Source organism: Ambystoma mexicanum, chromosome 7q, assembly GCF_040938575.1.
Source record: "Ambystoma mexicanum isolate Mex_15411 chromosome 7q, UKY_AmexF1_1, whole genome shotgun sequence".
In the NCBI taxonomy this organism is placed as follows: domain Eukaryota; kingdom Metazoa; phylum Chordata; class Amphibia; order Caudata; family Ambystomatidae; genus Ambystoma; species Ambystoma mexicanum.
Window position 1 is genome coordinate 600,643,213 of NC_090941.1, and position 19,194 is coordinate 600,662,406.

The window sequence follows — 19,194 nt, forward strand, 5'->3', positions numbered from 1 at the left end:
CACCGAGACGAAGAACTGATTAGTCTTCCTCAGTGGTCTGGTTCTTTCCATGTAGAACATGACCGCCCTGCGGACATCTAGTGTGTGCAGAGTCCTCTCTCCCAAGTTGGAAGGATTTTGAAAGAACGCTGGTAGTTCTATAGACTGGTTTACGTGGAATTTTGAGATGAATTTTGGAGCAAACCTTGGGTGAGTGCGTAGAACCACTTTATCTTTGTGAACTGTAACAAAGGGGTCTAGAACAGAAAGAGCCTGTAGTTCACTTACTCTCCTGATGGAGGTGATAGCTATTAGAAAAGCAGTCTTAAGAGTGAGGTCTTTAAGAGATGCTTTGTGCATGGGTTCAAATGGTGAGCCCATGAGTTTGGTAAGTACCACGTTAAGGTCCCATCCGGGAGCTGGGTCAGCTATCGGGGGGTGTATTCTCTTTACTCCCTCCATGAAGGCCTTTATAACAGGGATCTTCCACCACGACACTTTGAGTTGGGAAGTGGTGTATGCAGAAAGTGCCGCTAGGTGGACTTTAATGGAATTGAACACTACACCTGAATCCAATAAGTGGGTCAGGTATAGAATAATATGTGTGGGAGAGCAGTCAATTGGGTTGATGGTCTTTCCTCTGCACCAAATGACAAATCTCTTCCATTTGCTAGAATAGCAGTGGCGAGTGTTAGGTTTTCTGGCTTCCCTGAGGATGTCCATGCATCTCTGCGGGAGCTGTAGATGTCCAAATTCTATGATCTCAGGAGCCAGGCTGCTAAGTTCATGTTCTGGGGGCATGGATGCAGAGTCCTGCCCCTGTCTTGTGACAGCATGTTGTACGGGCAGGGGAGTTTCACTGGGGGAGATAGAGACATCTCCATCAAGTGAGCGAACCATGGCTGTCGGGCCCACATTGGGGCCACCAGTATCATGGTTACTTGTTCCTGGTGCATCTTGTGCACTACCTTGTTGAGAAGGAGAGTCGGGGGGGAAAAGCGTAAACAAATCTCCCTGACCATTGAATCGACAGACCGTTCCCCTTGGATTGGTTCTGGGGGTACCTGGAGGCGTAACTTTGGCATTGTGAGTTCTCCAGGGTTGCGAACAGGTCTATTTCTGGGAACCCCCATTGCGTGAAGACGTCGAAGACGATGTCTTCGTGCAGACGCCATTCGTACTCTTCGGGCAGGGGGAAATCTCTGCTGAGTTTGTCTGCCAGCAGATTGAGTTCCCCTGGTACATGTTGTGACAGAAGGAACATATTCTGTTTGAGAGCCCACTTCCATATGTTTTGGGCTAGTTTGGACAGTCCTGGAGAGTGGGTTCCCCCCTGTTTGTTGATGTAATACATGGCTGTGGTGCTGTCTGTAAGGACCATCACTGTCCTGCCTTGTAGGTGTTCCTTGAAGGCTTTTAGCGCCTTGAACACCGCTAGTAGCTCCAGAAGATTGATGTGTTTGGATGCTACGTTCGGAGTCCACTCCCCGTGAGCAGTTTGATGGGATAGGTGAGCCCCCCATCCTGTGAGGGATGCGTCTGTGGTTAGAGTGGCTTCCGCCGCGGGTGTGGCAAAGGGTTTCCCTTTTTCTAGGTTTTCTTTTGTCCACCACCGTAGCGAGAGAACTAAGGCCTGCGAGACCACTACTAGGTCGTCCCATAGTCCGCTGGCCTGACACCACTGGCTGTTGAGCCACTCCTGCATTGGGCGCATGCGCAGGGGCGCGCGAGGTACCAAATAAATACACGACGCCATCATGCCTAGCAAGCGCATTGCTTTGCGTACCGTCACCTCTCGACCGGTCACATATTGAGGGATCTGAAACAACATGTTTTGGACCCTCTCTTTGGAGGGGAAGACGAGGCCGTCCTTTGTTTGAATTAGAGCCCCTAGGAATTGTTTGATTTGGCTGGGGTCTAGGCTGGACTTCTTTTCGTTGATGGAGAAGCCCAACTGGAACAAAAGGTCTACAGTCTTCTGGGTATTGGAGAAGCATGTTTCGTATGAATCCCCTGTTATGAGCCAGTCGTCGAGGTAAGGGTAAACTGGGATGGACAACCTGCGCAGGTGGGACGCTGCCACTGCCAGTACCTTCGTAAATACCCTCGTGCTGATGCTATCCCGAAGGGTAGCACTCTGAACTGGTAGTGTTTGCCCTTTATCATGAACCGGAGGTATTTTCTGTGCGCTGGCAACATTAAAATATGAAAGTATGCATCTTTCATGTCCAATGTTGTCATGTAATCTCCCTGTGATAGCAGTGGGATTACTTCCTGTAGGGTCATCATATGAAACTTTTGGGGTTTGATGAACTTGTTAGCTGGGCGCAGATCTAATACAGGGCGCATGGTTAGATCCTTTTTGGGTACAAGGAAGTACACTGAATAAATACCTTCCGTTACCTGAGATAGAGGCACAACCTCTATGGCTCCTTTTTTCAGCAGTTGATGTACTTCTTGTAGAAGGATGGCAAGATGTTCCGGTGACATGCGTCGTCCCCTCGGGGGTTTGTATGTTGGGGAACTGTTGAATTCGATGCAGTATCCGTGGGCTACGGTGGAAAGTACCCAGCGGTCTGACGTTATACCCTCCCATGCTGGAAGAAAGGATGTTATCCGGCCCCCGACCGGTGTTGCATGGGAGGGGACGCGAATCTTCGCATCACTTGGTGTTGTTAGGGGCTTGGGAACCTCTGGGGGTGGACCCTCGCCCTCTTCCTTGCCCCGGCGCTGTCCTCTTTGGCTGTACTGGCCACTATTGGTCTGGAAATTGGTGGCAGGGTACTGTTGCTGCTGGTTTTGTTGTTGGCGTTGGCCACGAAAAAAGCGTTTATTGCCATAGCCGCGCCTGGTAGCGGGCTTAGAGATTTGGTCAAGAGTTTTGATCGTATCGAACTCTTTTTAGGCATCTCCAGAGCCTCATCCACCGCTTTCCCGAAGAGGTTTGAGTCTTCAACAGGTTTATTTATTAAAGACGCCTGTGTCTCCGGTTTGAACCCTGAGTTGCGCAGCCATCCGTGTCGTTTTAGGACTATTCCCTGAACTAGGGAACGTCCCGCAGTTTCTGCCGCATCCAGAGAGCTCTTTACAATACTCTGGTTGACCTGGGTTCCTTCGCCAATAGTTGAAAGCAGGCGTGTACGTAATGGTTCCGGCGCTTCTTCGGCGTCTTTGCGTAGTTTGGCCCACTGCGCGTCCGCATAGCTAGCGAGCAAAGAATTGTTGTTGGCAATTCTTGCCGAAAAGGCGGCCGAGGATGTAATTCTTTTTGCAAGGGCATATAACCGCTTGCCCTCCTGGTCAGGTGGCGCCTCACTGGTGGAAAGTGGTACCCCTGCCCTCTTTCTTGTGTTGGTTACTACCAGGGAATCCGGAATGGAATGTCCCCTGATGTACAGCAGGTCTGAGGGTGAAGGAGTGAAAAGTTTTTCAATTCTAGGATTGACCCCTCTGATTAGTGCGGGTGTGGACAGCGAAGGGACGATTCTTCTCTTCACCGAAGCGAGGAGGGGAATTGTCTGACTGACCGGGGGTTTCTCCTTAATTACCCTTTCTACAAAGTCTAATTCAGGGGAAGAGCTCCCCAGTGTCCAGTTCGAAGTGTGCTGCTGCTCTGCGCAACAGGGCATTAAATGTGGGTTGATCGTCAATGGGAGACGTATTTCTTACAGGTGAAATGTCAGGAGGATTTAGGTTCAGGACATCAGTGTCGGAATATATTGATGGTGACTGCCAGGGGTGAGAAGGTCCTTCTGGATTTTCTCCGAAGCCTTCTCCTACCAAGTCTGGGCTGTCTTCCAGACCTTCCTCCTGGTTCCGTCCGTCTTCCTCGTCCATAAAATCATCCTCTTCCTCAAAATAATGTTCCTCCCCAGTGAGGTCATACACACTGTGGAAGTCTGAGGCTGTGTCCTGGTGAGGATTGACTAATCTTGGAATTTTGACCCTGGGGTCCTCCTGAGGCCCTTCTCTTATTCTCTTTGGAGTGGGAGGGTCTTGGGCATTCATAAACCTCTCCATTCTTTCCATGCAGAGATGGAGCCTTTCCATGGTTTCATGGGGTACCCCAGAGCGGTCTAGCGGGGGAAAAATGGTGTCTTGTAGCTGAAAACAACTCGACCTCTCCCATAACGTCGAGGAAAGTGTCCCGTCGCCCTCCGAAAAACCTTCAGGTGTGCTGGGAATCCCTTCGACTGAAGGAGATCGTCCCTGTGTTTTCGGCGTGTCTTTCGACTTTTGCATAGCGCTCGACGTGTCTTTCAGCGCACGCTTGTGGGCGTCGGCTACCACGATCCTCGCCAAGCTCTCAGCGACTCGTTTGTCAGCGGAGAGCTGTGGTTTCGACGTTATGGGTGTCGAACGCTCTACGGAAGCATGCGCTTTCTGCTGATGCGCTCCGGCCGATGATTTGGGGGCGGCGCCCTTATTTGCCGAAAGCCCAGTCACTGGTCGCGGCTGCGGTTGCGAGAGGGGCTTCGAACCCGAACGGTCCGAGGAGGCCGCCGGTGAAACCTGCGTCTCCTTGGGCGCTGATGCTCTCTTTGCCTTCGGCAAAGAAGAGCCATGGGTTGTGTGCTTATGTGTGGTCTTGTGTGCGTCGGTGTCGCCGGGGTGTTCATCCCCATAAGCAGGGCGTGAGCCGAGCCCGTCGGGGCCGGGGACAGACGACGAAGGTGGGTTTACGACTTCCGTAGCGGAGGTCGTGGTATCACGTTCCTCGTCACTGTCGGAGGTAGCGACGGTGGGTGGAGCGTCGGCCTTTGACATAGCGTAGGCCGCCCACCTTTTGACCCTACGGTCTTTTAGAGTCTTCGGCTTAAGAAGCCGACAAGCCGTGCAACCTTCCTCCTTGTGATCGAGGGGCAAGCAGCGGTTACACCGTGAATGCTTGTCCTTCCAAGTAAACTTGCCCTTGCAAAGCGGGCAAAACCTAAAGGGTGTCCTCTCCATAGCCGAGGCAATAAAACGTGATAACCACCCCAAGGGAAAGGAAGGGGAAAAGGAAAGGCATTCTCAGAAAAGAATTAGAGATGTCCCACAACCCCCACTCTCCCTACTGTATCTGGCCTGCGAGGCCAGGCCACGTGTTCGGCAACGCCGAAGGATCTCCTCCGCTCGTCCCCTCCGTCGAAGATCTTGCTCGGCGGAGACAGCTTCACAACAGCGTCGAGGGGGGGATCGATATGTTCTATATTAATATAGGAAAAACGACCAAAGGTCGAGGAGATGAAATCTGCAATGTCTCTCGAGGAGCTCCGCGTAAAGGCGACCAGTAGCTGGGCGGAAAAAAACAATCTGAGGGACCTCGACGCGTGAGGGATTGTGGGTACAACACACGTCACTATAGGGATAGTGTTACAGACACGCCTTGTCGACATCCCCTTTTCGACTACGAAAAACAAAATGCAATACTCCGCAGTGACCACTGGATGTCGGACCTATGCACAGCATGTGATTCTAAGCAGATTAACAAACATCAGAAATGTATTTTAGTACGATTGTGTTGGTTTAAAAGTGTTACTGTTAATAACTATTGTGTTGAAACTCAAATGCCTTGAATAAATGTATTGGTATTTTTAATATATATACACCTGACTGGGAATGATTTGTAAGTGTCCTTTACTTTCCTGAGACCTAGTCTTCACCAGCGCCAATGCTACCTTGATTGGTCTGGCTTGTCCAGAAGATTACCCTGTTCCAAGAAACTAGGCTGGCCTTCTGAACCTCTGCCCACCAGGTCAGAGTTCAGAAATCCATCTCAACACCCTCTGACAATGAAAGTGGAGAAAGACCTAGCAAAATGGAATAAATTCACTGTATCGTGGATGGTTAGGCTGAATGCAATTAAAATTGTTGTACTCCCCAAGTTCTTATATTGATTCCAAATGCTCCTGATACAGATCCCCAACACCTTCTTTAGAATGACCAAGGGTTCTCTCACACGGTTCCTCTGGCAATGGAAACAACCAAGGGTTTCTAGCATGACACAGAGTCTTTCTAAGGATGGGGGATGGGAGGTGGGGGCTGGGGGGTGAGTGGATCTCCTGGATATACAACTATACTATAAGGTCTCCCATATTAGGATCCTGATTACACACCTCAGAGGGGAAGATTTCCAATGGGTGGGCCTAGATAACTATCACTTAAGACCAGTTACTGTTGGAGAATGGCTGTGGGTCCCAAGAGGAAAGTTATTGAAGAGGATATGAGAGCATCCCATTTTGGGTACTATATGGAGTGTCTGGCGCCAAGGAGCAGGAATGGGGGGTGTCACGACGTGGCCTTCTCCCCTTGGTCATCTTTGGGTCCCAGGGATCAGGGACGCCATCCCGAATCCTGAGAGGTTTCAACTGTGGTATGAGGCGGGATTGAAAAGGGGTGGACAACTGTGGAGAGATGGCAGGTTTATTACACTACAGGAGTTGGAAGAGACCCTGGGGTTGGGGAAGCTCCCAGTCTTCTCATATCTGCAACTGAAAGGTGTTCTTACAAGGTAGGTTTGGAGACAGAAAATCCAGAGGGAATTCCCACCATTTGCGAAGATTCTAGATACCGCCACAGGCTCGAAGAGACTGATTGGTACCCTATATGGGGCCCTGGTGGACACGAGAAGGGGTTCCTCAAAGAGGTTGAGACAGAGATGGGAGGGAGACCTAGAGACAGACCTTTCCCCCACCAGACGTGGAAGAGAATGTGCCAGGGAGCCTCCCAGGCCTCCCTCTCCTGCCAGTACAAAATGCATGCCATTAAACCTTAACACAGGTGGCAGTACAACCCGGTCAGATTGGTTCCAAAGTGGGAGCCCTATGTGTTGGTACGAGTGTGGTCTGAGAGCCGATTATTGGCATATGTGGTGGGGTTGCAAAGTGGTCCAGTCCTACTGGGATGAAATCCTTAGCTGGAACAGATACCTGGATGGGATCACAAGGCGTAAAACTCTGATGCTGGTATTGTTTGGGCTAGAAGAGCAGGAGGGGGGGGGGAATAGTATATACGATTACCAAAAATGGTGCATGGTCTGCTTCTTGCGGGTAGGGCATGCCTGGCCACACAGTGGAAGCTACCCTGTCTAAGAAAGAATGGGTCAATACGTGTAACAATTTATATCTGATCGAACGCTTACGGCGACAATACACAGTGATGGGTCTGTGCAAAATGAATGGGCTGGCTTCTGTGAAAAGCACGTGCCTTAGGTGGGCGTTGTGACTGCTCCGCTCACTGGTGAGAAGGGGAGCCATGACCTCACACCATTCCAACTAATGGGTCACCACGCACAAACTGAACTCTACACTAATCGTAGTGACCGTAGATCAACTCAGGAAATGTTATGCAATTTAAGTGAATATTATAGGAGCCATTTTATTGTCAAGCGGGTCAGGGTGGGGGGTGGCGCTATGATGGGGAGGGCGAGAGTAAAGTATAAATGACACATTCTGAGGTCTTCTGTTGTGTACTCTCAGACATGTTCTTATGATATTAATGTTGTTACAATCCTCTGTGGTCTTTACAGAAAATTCAATAAAAACAGAAGTTTAAAAACAAAAATCACAAATTCCACCAGCCGCCACTGTATTGTACTATTTCTCATATTAGGGTGGTGGCCTTGGAGCTTAAACACAGGCCTGAGGAGATTCCTCCAGACAAGTAAAACCAATGTAAAAATTAACATTGTTACTTCAGCATTTATCACTCCAAAGAATTGGCATTGGAAGCTGCTTACCATTTTTTAAAGCGGCAAGTAGGGCACACATACAGGCATCCAGTAGGTTTCCATCATAATCGAGACATAGGAGATCACAGTACAGAACCCATACAAGCTGAAAAGAACAAAAGAAATCGGGAAGCAAAACCATTCAAGTCATTCACATTGCTCAATATAAACTTGTGTGAAGTGCATCGTAATGTTTGGATTAAGGAGTTAAGATGTCATTGAAGCATTTTATGGTAAACATATGTTTTATTGATACAAAGATTTTGCCGCAAGTCATCTATGCACAGTATCAGACTAAAAACAAATATTGAAACAGAACAGAAAAAAAACGAAAAGAAAAAATGATTCATTTTCACTTGTTAAGATTAATTCTTTAGAATCAGCACTGCGGACAGAGTCTGAGAGGCCCACGCCTATTCCGGTGCAAAGGTAAAGACACTAGTGTCTAGCCAAACTATATCAAGGTAGTTTGACTGAGCAGTAAGGCTTAGACTTAGACCTAGGAGGGTGAGGGTGAAGGGTTCAGTTTAACACAGAGCACTCTTAATAATACAAGTAAGATTGCCTGTTCTTTTGGTAATCGGTGAGATAAGTGGGTGTTGACTTAATAAAGCTGGTGATGGGTTGTGTAACAGCATACATAGTGTGGTGATTAAATAGGCCCTCATTTATTTTCCCTTATAAACCTATATAAACATATATCCATAGAACATTTGTCCATGACCCTAGGCAGCCTATTTAGCTAGACATTTTAAAAGGCACGGCCCATCCAATGGGATGACCCTAGTCCACCATGAGCAGATCTCGAGCCCATTAGACATCCAGAATTTACATATATATTAACAATACAACAATCGCCAACTTTCTATCAGTATCCAGTGAATATTTTGTCAAGGGAAACGCTGCCGGGAACAGCATATCCCCAAATATGCACCCTACGTAAATCAAACATTTTCACCAAATATTCTAGGATTTGAGTTTATACTCGTAAATTACACCCCTACTATAAAACTTGGTACTTGGGGAAAGTATTTTAGGGGTCAGGAAGACATTTGCCTCCCTGATGACATTTTCCAGGCGACACATTCACATGGAATCCTCCCCATCACCCACTTACACACACTTCTTGTGCTCTGCACCAGATTCTACCTCAAACATCTCTCTCCTCCTACATCAGACCATTTTTCTGTCAATGCATTCAAAGCAGAATAAGGGTCTGCTATCCCTGAGCAGGTCTTTATGCACCTTAACTCGGTCAAGGTTAACGCACTTTGAGACTACTACGGTGTCACCACTGGTGCAGTATTAAAAAACCTTATAAGGGTAATGATAATTGTTGGGTAGATTTTCCTTTTTGAGTCAACTTCTCTCCCCACTTTGAGTTCCCAAGCATTTCTGCTGGACTCTTGGATTATTGGACTGATTCTCCCGAGTGAGTGGGAAACTTCAGTCATTCTTTTACTCTGACACTGGAAACCCTTTTTACCTCTTTTGGATACTTTTGAATGGAGTTATGTTTTCCTCCCTATTTTCTGGCATCTACAATTTATTATTTGAGCACACAGCACTTTCTGTGCAGTGTTGCTGAAGAGCTACTTGAGCTTCCCTTTTTATTTTAGTTTTATTTTGCGAGATCCGCACAACCCACCTTAAGTGCAGAGAGAGGGGAAACATGGTCTGCCCTTTCTCGCTGTTCCAGCAACTTTTAGTTACTGTTCCAAGTTCATCTGACAGGATGGTGTCAGTGTACCATTTTGCATGACTTTTTGTGGACTTTTAGCACAGGCTGTCTTCGCAGCTGCGGTAGGAGACACAAGGGATGTAACCCCCCATACCATGACGCTGCCAGACTGTGCACCTACCTTGAATGCGTTTTTTACTTGTACATGTAGTAGCCGGTGTACCTTGTGGCGTGCACTGCCAGATCTTGCTTCTAAGAACCACCTGCATGTTGTAACACTTGTGTGGTCCTGCACTTAGTAGAAAGTCACCTTGTACCTACTGTAACTAACGCCTAGATGCCGGAGGGGTTTGTGTGCTGCTATAAATGTTAAAATACATAAAATAAAATAAGGGACAGCATTTGCCTTAAATGGTGGCTGTACTTTTCCAAGCTCTTTTTTTGATGACTTGGTCTTTCGTGAACCTTCTTCTACCTGCCTGGGTGGGGGAGGTTTTGATGGGTCTTTTGTCTTTGGCTGGCTTCCCGTGGAAAGCCCGCCAAGGATATCCGAGTGCCTGAAAGGACAGGAAGTGGGGGGAGGTGCCCGAAACTCCCCTGGCATTTGCCCTGCAGTGTGCCTGACTGGAACCAGTTTGTACCGGGACACTAGCTGTCCCCATTGGATAGCCACCCCCAAGTTTGAATGAAAGCATACCTGGTGATTGGTGGGCTCAGACATTTTTCCTGCATAAATTACAAGGGTCCTGGAGCAGAAACTCAGAGTTGACCACCAGAAAAGAAAGAAGAAGAAAGAAGGAGAAAGGAGGAACGAGGGAGGAAGGAAGGAGGAGGAGGAGGTAGGAGCGACTTCCAGAGCCATCTGAGTAACCACTGCAGTCCCAAACTCCACGTCTGTGCGACAAGGAAGCCCCGAAGAGGACTTACTCCCTTGGACTGGTAGGCCTAACCAGTTCCAAGACAAACTGCATTTTGCGCTCTTCCTGGAAGAGCCGAGACCTCCATGGCCTGTGATACACCAATGGCCGGGGTGCTGTGCCATTTTTGTTAGGGAGATTTATCATTTTTGTGCTTCATCCCCTCTCCTAGTGAGATTCACGCAGCACTTTTTGCTGGACTTCTGGACCTTTTTCTGAAATCCTGAATGAGTGGAGCCTTTTTCCACTCATTCATTGTTATGGGTTCTCTCTTTTGGAACTCCATTCTTTGTATTTTACTTGTCCTATGGAGTCCATTTTCCTCCATAACTCTTAAAGGCATCTGTATTTGACTATTGCAGCACACAGCTCCTTATGGGCAGTGTTGCTGGGGTCCTTTAGGGCCCTCCTTTGAGATTATTTTCTTTATGCTAGCGTTACTACAGTTCGGTATCTCGCCTAAAACGTTATAGTCTGAGCAATTGGCACACACCACCCTATGTGGAGTGCCAAAGGGATACCTAGTATCACCCTTCTCTCTGCTCCTGTGACTTTTTAGTCACATAGACAAACTCCTAGTTATGGCTGGTGGCAGTGGACGTGTCCTACCAACTATTGTGTGATTTTTCTACCGCAGGCTGTATCCATAGCCTTGGTTGTGCACAATAGGGTCACCCAAGTACTAACTTGGGACCTTCCTTCTTTTTTCACCATTCCTAGCATGCTTGTTCTTTGTCAGCCCTTCTACCATTTTGGGAGGAGGAGGAGGCCTGTGAGTGTGTGTGTTTTGCCTTTGGCGGGAACCCTTGGGTGTCCCTGCCTAGGCTCCAGAGTGTCTGCGCAGGCAGGAAGTGGGGGGAGGAGTTTTTGACCCCCCTGTCCTTTGTCTGCCAGAGTGCCTGAATGGGACCAGCTCCCACTGGGAGTCTGGCTGTCCTGATTGGACAGCCAAATGCCCCTTTCTGTAAACTGCTGAGGAAGATTGCAGAGGAGTGAGGGCTGGAACTGGATAAAAGGCAAGGCTCCTGGAGTGAAAAGCAAGTCAACCACTAGAAGCTGAAGTAGCCAAGAATAAAACAACCAGAGACACCTGCAGACCCATGAAGCGACCACTGCTGCCCTGACCCCGTTTTCTGTGCGACCGAGGAACTCTGAAGAGGACAACTCCTTCCCTTTGACTGGTGGGAAAAACCAGCCTCAAGACGAAATTTCCCATATCCCGAGGCCCTGTTACTTTCCAGAGCTATGGAACCCCAATACCAGGAGACCTGCTGTCCATTCCGAGTGCATCATCGTGGAAAGACTGAATTCATCCACGTCTTTGCAGAGCCATCAAGGTCACTCCAGAGACACAATCCAACTCTTCTAAGCCCCCTCAACAGAGTAGGACTGCAGGAACCGAAGAAGATTGACCGGGCAGATCGCATCATTTGTTGGTGCTGCAAAAAAGGGGCCAAAACCGCAGAGTGACCAGAGAAGTTGATGAACGCCGTGCCAGAGGTCCTCCCTCGAGACTGCTGCTGAGAGATCCCGTCTATTCTCCTGCCTTTCGTCATCAGAGCGAGGAATCCAGAGGTCAAGTCCAGAGCTGCAACATTGCGAAGCATCCAGCACAAACGTTTTCTTCAAACCTAAGGTACTGTGGGGGAAAAGGTATGGCTTACCTTATTCCAGAAAGTCGCTCCAAAGGGTTGGGTTGCACATATAGGTGTCCAGGGCAACCCCCTCTTACCTCTGACTCAAGCCGCTGCGTGTGTTCCATTAGCAAGTCCTTTAGCTGGGTCTCCAATGTTGGTGAAGTCTTCTTTCGTCTTCTTTCATCTTCTTTCCTAGAGACTAGAAAGTATTCACAGGAACATTTTGACTTGCTGCTTTTCAAGACTCCAAACCTCTCTAAACTGCCTTTTATGCTAGGGTTGCATTTTGGACTTTAAAAGACTTGCTGTGTGTAGAAACTGCATCTAGATCCTGAAGCGCCGCTAGTATTATACTAACCAACTGTTTTCCTTCCTATAAATCACTATCTTATATGTGAATGCTGACTTAATGCAATTATCGGATTACTTTGTCGGTGCGTGTTATTACCGACCTGTCAAACCCTTCTAACAATTGTAAGTGTTTAGCAACTACCAACTAAGAAGTGGCTTTTTGAAAGTATAGAAAAGTATACCTATGTGTGTTGGTTTGTTGTACAAGTATTTAACAGTGACTCTTGCGTAAATTTAATACATCGATATTTTGACCCCTTAAGTGCCAAGGGCGAGGTATCTCGTCCTTAGGATTACCTCCCTGTTGCCAAGGACGAGATACCTCTTCCTTGGCACTTAAGGGGTTAATGAAACCTTAGAAGGCATTGAATGGTAAAATACCAAAATCACCAAAAAAGGCCTTGGCACTGGGGGGGAAACCCATGGCAGTCAAAAGTTTATACATTTATGTGTATGTTTTTCTTGGATGTGCATTACTTACTGGGTTCAGTCTACTTACCTACAGCTCACATCTTCCTCTTAAAATGAGCCTGACTGCTCTGGCACTCTACCAAGGTTCCCGAGCAGTACAGATTGATACTAAGAGTTGGGAAATCTACAAACCACTGGGACAGCTTACTAAAGTCTTACCTCCATGTAGGACTTTAGGAATACCTCCCCTAATGATTTTGCAGTGCAACATCTTCCAAAACCCAGTATCGTCTGAAACTTTGCAGACATCCACCTGGGACTCCAGAGGCTGGATCCTGCTCCTGGAGGTCCCGTCAACCGTAACTAAGAGTGAGAACCGGAACAAAGTCTACTGCACGACAATGTATAACTTGCAGGCCTAGGGGGCTTGTGACGCAACATATGAATCTTTCTTTTATGAACTTCTGAGAACTTTGGCAAGGACTTTTCCGTTTAACTTCCAGAACTGCTTTATCCTATACAAGACTTTAGTCCATTGACTTTGGCCTAACCGGTGTCCGGTCATTTGGTCAAAAATAAATGGTCGAATTACCATTTGATCGAATCAAAATGGTCGAAAAAAAAGGTCGAATTTATTTATTTAATTTATATATATTTTTTTTAGTTTGGTTGCTTAAAAAATATATGTTTTAATAAAGAAAAAGGGGGGTTGGGGGAGAAACCCCCATAAATAAATAAATAAATAAATAAAATTTAAAAAGACTTTTTCCCGACCATTTTACATCGATCAAATGGTCATTCGACCATTTATTTTCGACCAAATGACTGGTAACCGGCCTAACCTATTGCATTCAATCAACTCCTCTGGGGAACTTAAATTATTTGCACTGTTTAAGAGTAACTGTAATATTCGTTTTGTTAACTTATGCCTTTTTGCTCCTACTTCAAATGCTCCAAATGCCATTTTGCTCCTCCTTCAAATGCTCTGAATGCCATCTTGCTGCTCCTTCAAAGTAGTCTAAATGTCTCAGAACCTGATATTTTGAAGTACTGAAGTATATTTTTGTGTGATATAGACTGCCTCCTTCTAGTGAATGTGTTCTAACTGACTGTGAAATAAATTAATAAGTGTTTTACCAGGAAACCTTGATTATAAGAGTCTATTTGAATACTTGTAATTATAGACCTCTCTGTAACACCCTTACAGCTCACATTCCCTCTTGAGATAAGCCTGGCTGCTCAGCAACGCTGCCACAAAACTGTATAGTACAGACTTATACCAAAGGTTGGTTTTGCTTACACCTGTAGTCTTAGTTGTGTGTAGTGGTCCCAAAGGATACTGCATACAAACTCTGCCTAACACACGTGGGCGGGTGCTGTTGGTGGTTTAGGATAGAGTGCTAGTATCAGAGATTTGAAGTGTACCGAGCTAGACCACATTTTTCGTAGGTTGTCACTGTATACTAATGGCAGAGGTTTTAGGTTTCAGTACGGACAGCTATGCAAGCTGCTAGACTGGAATTCCGTAGCCATAGCTGCATTCTAGAGTGCATGGATGGGTGGCTGTGCGTGAAGCCTATGTCCACAGACAAGGTGTAGATAACAAACTCTGATGGAGTTAATGTTCGATGTCGTTTTTTCTAGGTCCAACGTGGTTGGGATTTTGATGAGCTTGGCTTAATATCTATGCAGTCTGTGATATAATGGCGAGTTATCAAAGGGGCATGGCCAAACTCCATGCTGTGAGGACGTGTCTGGCGTGAGCTTCCGCTCCGACCCTGACAAAGATCCTTGCAGCAGTGTTTTAAACATTATTGTATGAATTTCCATTGCCGATGGCTGCAGCAGCATTGGGCCGTCTTTGTGGTCTCCTCCGGTGTGCACTGGGGCCTCAGAAGGCGAGTTGTCGGCTCGCTCCATCGTGTTTGTATAATTGCAAATGGTGGCCATGCCGGTACTGGGCGCACAGTGAAGGCGGGCCGGGAGACCACAGCTCCCTCCATCCTACATTTGAAGCTGCAGCGAGGAGGACACTCCAGTGCTATGGCCCACGGTGGAAATTGTGTGCCTCCAGTGGGGTTTCACGGCTGGAACAATGATGGGGCGGGGATGAGCACCGCGCCCCCATGCTTGACTGAGACTTGGTGTGGCCGCATTGTGCTCTGGCGCAGTGAAGACGAAGCTTCGGTGAGACCTGCATACTGTTGAGAAGGGTTGCGCAGTGCCGCTTCCGACCCCAGTGCCCCCCCATTTTCCCCAACGAGACAGTTTCAGAGGTGGGAACTGGCCCGGTGTGCACCGAGTCTGAGCGTGCTGCACACCAGCTGACAGATCATTAATGGCGACTTGCTCTGGGGCTTCATCTTTGTTAACGGTGAGAGCTGCATTCATAGTCGGCCTGACGTGTGGAAGTGCTTGGTCACTGTAGTTTACATTGGTACAATTGAAAGGGGGGGGCTTGTGCCCAAGGATACGTTGAGACCCTGGTGAGAAGCCTAATATACTTATGCAGATGGATTAACCTTGAGTGGATTGACAGGGGGGAAAAACACACCTCACTACAGCTGCATGCAGATAGCCGATTGACCTGTAGCTGCCCTGCGTGGGTTGGCTATTGGGTGGCTGCCTGTACTTTTTTGATTGCCACCCACACGGACTAGACTTGCGATCTTCGTGTTTTGGTGAGTGAAGCTTTAAGGGGTCATCTCCTTGGGACACATTGGGCCAGGTTTTCCTTCCTGCCAACCTTAACTGTCTTGCTGACAATTGTGGGCACTGCCTGGATGGGGGCTCCCCTAGCTGCTTACTGGACCTGGAGTTTGTCATAGGGGGCGCTCCTACACATACTGAGTCCTTCATTTTCTACTGATTAACACGTCAAGTGCTACCGGGTGTGCATCCTGCATGTTCTTACCATGCCGGACACCAAGCAGAAGGGATTATGGAGTCCTATGCTGCCCAGCGGAAGAACTGCGATCCTGCACCAGAGAAGGATGTGGAGCAGGCGGATGTGCTGACATCGCAGAAGGAGTCTCAGTAAGAGAAAATCCTTGCTGCCATTGCGGCTTTGCGATCCTCCTTGGAGAGTAAAATGTAGGTCAGAGTAGATGTGTACCTCTTAAGGCAAGATGTACGGTTTTTGGCCGGGAGGGTCACGGCTACGGAGTCACTGCTGCAGGAGACCGCAATGAGTACTGCGTATTTGGAGTCGAGAGCTAAAACCCTGGAAGAAAAGAATGCTGCACTAGAATGGCGAACCGAGGACGCAGAAGGATGGTCGCAAAGGAATAACATATGGGTGCTGGGCCTACCCGAGGGCACGGATCCTACCTCCTACGTTGAGAACCTGATACTGCAAGAAGTTGGCCAGGAAAACTGTCCCAGGGCTTCGCAATTGAGAGAGCACATCGCTCACTGCAGAAGAGACCACCGCCGGGTGCTAACCCACAACCCATAATCAAAATTGCCAGGCTCCTTAATGTCAGAGATAGGTAGGTGATACTACAGTTTAAGAGAAGGCAGCACTATACAGTGGGGTAACTCCAGATTGCTATATAACCAGAGTATACACCATTAGTCCAGAAGAAACAAAACCTGTTTGTTCCCACAAAGGAGAGGCTCCATCAGCAGGGACTCAAATATATGGTTTTTTATCCTGCCAAATTGAAAGTATTATGCAAGGGGAAAGCAATGTTCGAGACCCTGGAGTCTGCCAATAGATGGATGCATCATAAAGGCATGGCAGATCGAGATATGGATGGCGAATCAGCTGGGACTGTCACTGCTGCTCGGGGCGACGCTTTGCAACGGGAGGGGAATTTCGGACTCCCCCGGACTACTTGACACTATTGTTGCCGGAGCATTGCCGGTTCCCCCAGCCAGATGGCAAGGTTTTGGCCAGAGGGTATGGGTGTGCCCGAACGGCTTGACGTTTTGGTGGTTTGTTGCGGTTGATGGATCTGGGGCATTGAGAGATGGCTGAAAGCGAGGTGGTGGGATGCGGGGGAATGGTCTTTACAGGTGGTGCCTTAGGGTAAGCTTGGGGGCTCTACTAACTTGGGAACAATTGCTGGGGAGGGGGATGTGGTGGAGATTTTGGTTAGGGATCCTGGTGATACTATTGGTGGGGGAGGGGTTCACGATCTCAGGCGGCAATTAATTATATTTTTAGTACCGTTTATAGCAGTCTATATATGCATGAAACACCAGTCTATCCAGACGATCTGCGCTCTTTTTCCACGACTCACTGCTGAGCAGGCTGCCGTGCTCAAGCTGCCTCTAACGGACAATGAGTTAAGTGGGTTGATAGCGTCCATGTCAACAGCGAATACGCTAGGGGGAGATGGACTCCCTGCAGAGTTTTATAAAACGTTTGGCCGCACTCTTACCCTTGTTCTGCTGAAGGTATATGAAGAGGCCTACGAAAAGGGTCTACTCCCACCGAGTATGCAAAAACATTGATGGTTCCCATCCTGAAGCCTGGGAAGTCATAGCGACCCCTGGCAATGCTAAATCAAGACATTAAAATACTAGCTGCGCTGCTGGCGGGGCAGCTTCGAAAGGTAATTGGTCCTCATGTATTAAGGTGCCAAACGGGAATTGTGCCCGAAGTACTGCCTTGAATCTTCGCCACCTGCAGCATATAATCGATTGGAGCAATCCCCAAGATGTGTTATATGCAGTGGCGTCTTAAGACGCTATTAAAGTTTTCGATTGTCTATTGGGAGTCGATGTGTGCTGCCTTGGGATTGGAGAAGGCTTCATTCACTGGGTTATGCTGCTGTATACTGTAAGGAAGGCATGGCATCAAACAGTAAGACAGACACAAGTGACCACATTTCAAGGGTGTTTATTGAGTTTCAATGGGGTTAAAAGACGCCCATCTAATCCTAAATCGAAAGATGGGAGCAAGCTACAACCATCAAATAATAATAACCCAGTCCTAGTCGAGTCTGTCAAGATAAAAGGGCCTATACTAATAAACCTATTGCCAATCCTTACTTCTAAATACAAATAGTGTGGGAAACAATGTTATGCACAAATAAAAGTGTTCAAGAAATGATATATCAGGATGTTCCCACGTTTTTAGCATGGGGCAAGGCGGCAATCGAGCTTAGAACACACTCTGGCTTGTCTAGCATGAGGATGCAATTCAAATCTCAGTTTAAAAGCCTTCTGTGCCAAAGTCTCTTTGCCATTCAAAGTCTCTTACTTCAGATAAACATTAAAAAGTTCCTTCCTCCACAGGATTCTCTTGTACCACTACTCAGACTCACCCCAGGCACCCTCCGCCGGGCTCAGACCCACTTTAACACACAGTTTTAACTTGATCTCCCTCTGTCGGGCTCAGCCCAAATCCATGTACCTTTTTCAAATGTTCCCTACTTTATCAAAATCGAAGACTTTCGATTGTATGCAGGATTTTGCTTGACCCGTCGCAGGGCCACTTCGATTCACATTTATTTGTTCTCTTTCAATTTGATCTCCTTCTGCCGTGCTCGGACCAAATATATCTACTTTTGTCACTTCTCAGCTAGATACCTTACAGAGACCTTCGATTGAACACCCACACGGTGCCGGACCACTCTGTCAAAGGTATTTTAGCTTGCTTTATAGTTCAATCATTCATCAGTAGTTCATTTCCAGTTGCGCCTCTTATCACACACGTTTTAACAATGTTCGCTCCAGCGCTTGCCATACAATATTGCTGCTTGCAACCTTGGCTTCACCACAGACCGGTCTTGTACAGTCTCCCCAACTCACCGGCTCCGTTGATTCTACTGCAGCTGCTTTCTTGGAGCCAAGGACGGTACAACAGAGGCTGGCAATTCTCCCTGCCTTGATTATTGATGCAGGAGGGCCCCCGGTATCTCCGACACATAATGCAGGATTCGTCAGCCTGGTTTCCTGGTCTTACGCTCTCCATCTTCAAGGTCTCTGGAAAGTAACATTTCCTTGTCGAAAAGGTCAAGGGAACTTCCCTCCTTGCGATCCTCTTCCATTTTGCAGTCTTTCCCCTCATACTCGGCTGCTGTCTCGGAAATGCTGTTTCCTTGTGTGCTTTGCCTTGCTCAGAGTGTGCTCTCATGCGCCACCTTTTATCCGTGTGGGGAAGTGTAATGGAAGTTAGGTGTGAGTGATTGTCGATAATTGCCTAACATCGCCTGACCATAGTATTGGGACATGTCAGGTACACGGCTCAGGTGTTAGTCTGTTTTCCCTTAAAGCGGGCTGTCAGTGAGAAAGTGTTTGTGTTGTAAAAGGGGGAGGTACAGTTCCTAAATATCATACCGGGTAGGATGGGGTAAAGGTTTTATAAGGAAGGGGATACTGCGAATCACCGTCCAGTGTCCCACTCCCCGAAGACCCCTCACCCAGGTGATCCTTCCGCACTGGTCCACACCCAGGAACTGGATCTAAAAGCGATGGCCGTGTCCTGGACAACTGAATGACAGATCTCCAGGGACTAGTGGGTGAGACACCTTCTGGTTTCTCACAATACGCAGC

General features: G+C 47.8%; 1 protein-coding gene across 2 annotated transcripts in view; it reads right to left on the reverse strand.

Moving 5' to 3' along the window:
• The window catches only part of EXOSC8 (exosome component 8), a 639,075-nt gene that overhangs the window by 334,771 nt on the left and 285,110 nt on the right, over nucleotides 1–19,194 (reverse strand). For both annotated transcript variants that reach the window (XM_069640787.1, XM_069640786.1), the window contains exon 8: nucleotides 7,700–7,796. In XM_069640787.1, coding sequence (XP_069496888.1) covers nucleotides 7,700–7,796 — 97 coding nt within the window. The remainder of the gene's footprint in view (nucleotides 1–7,699; nucleotides 7,797–19,194) is intronic.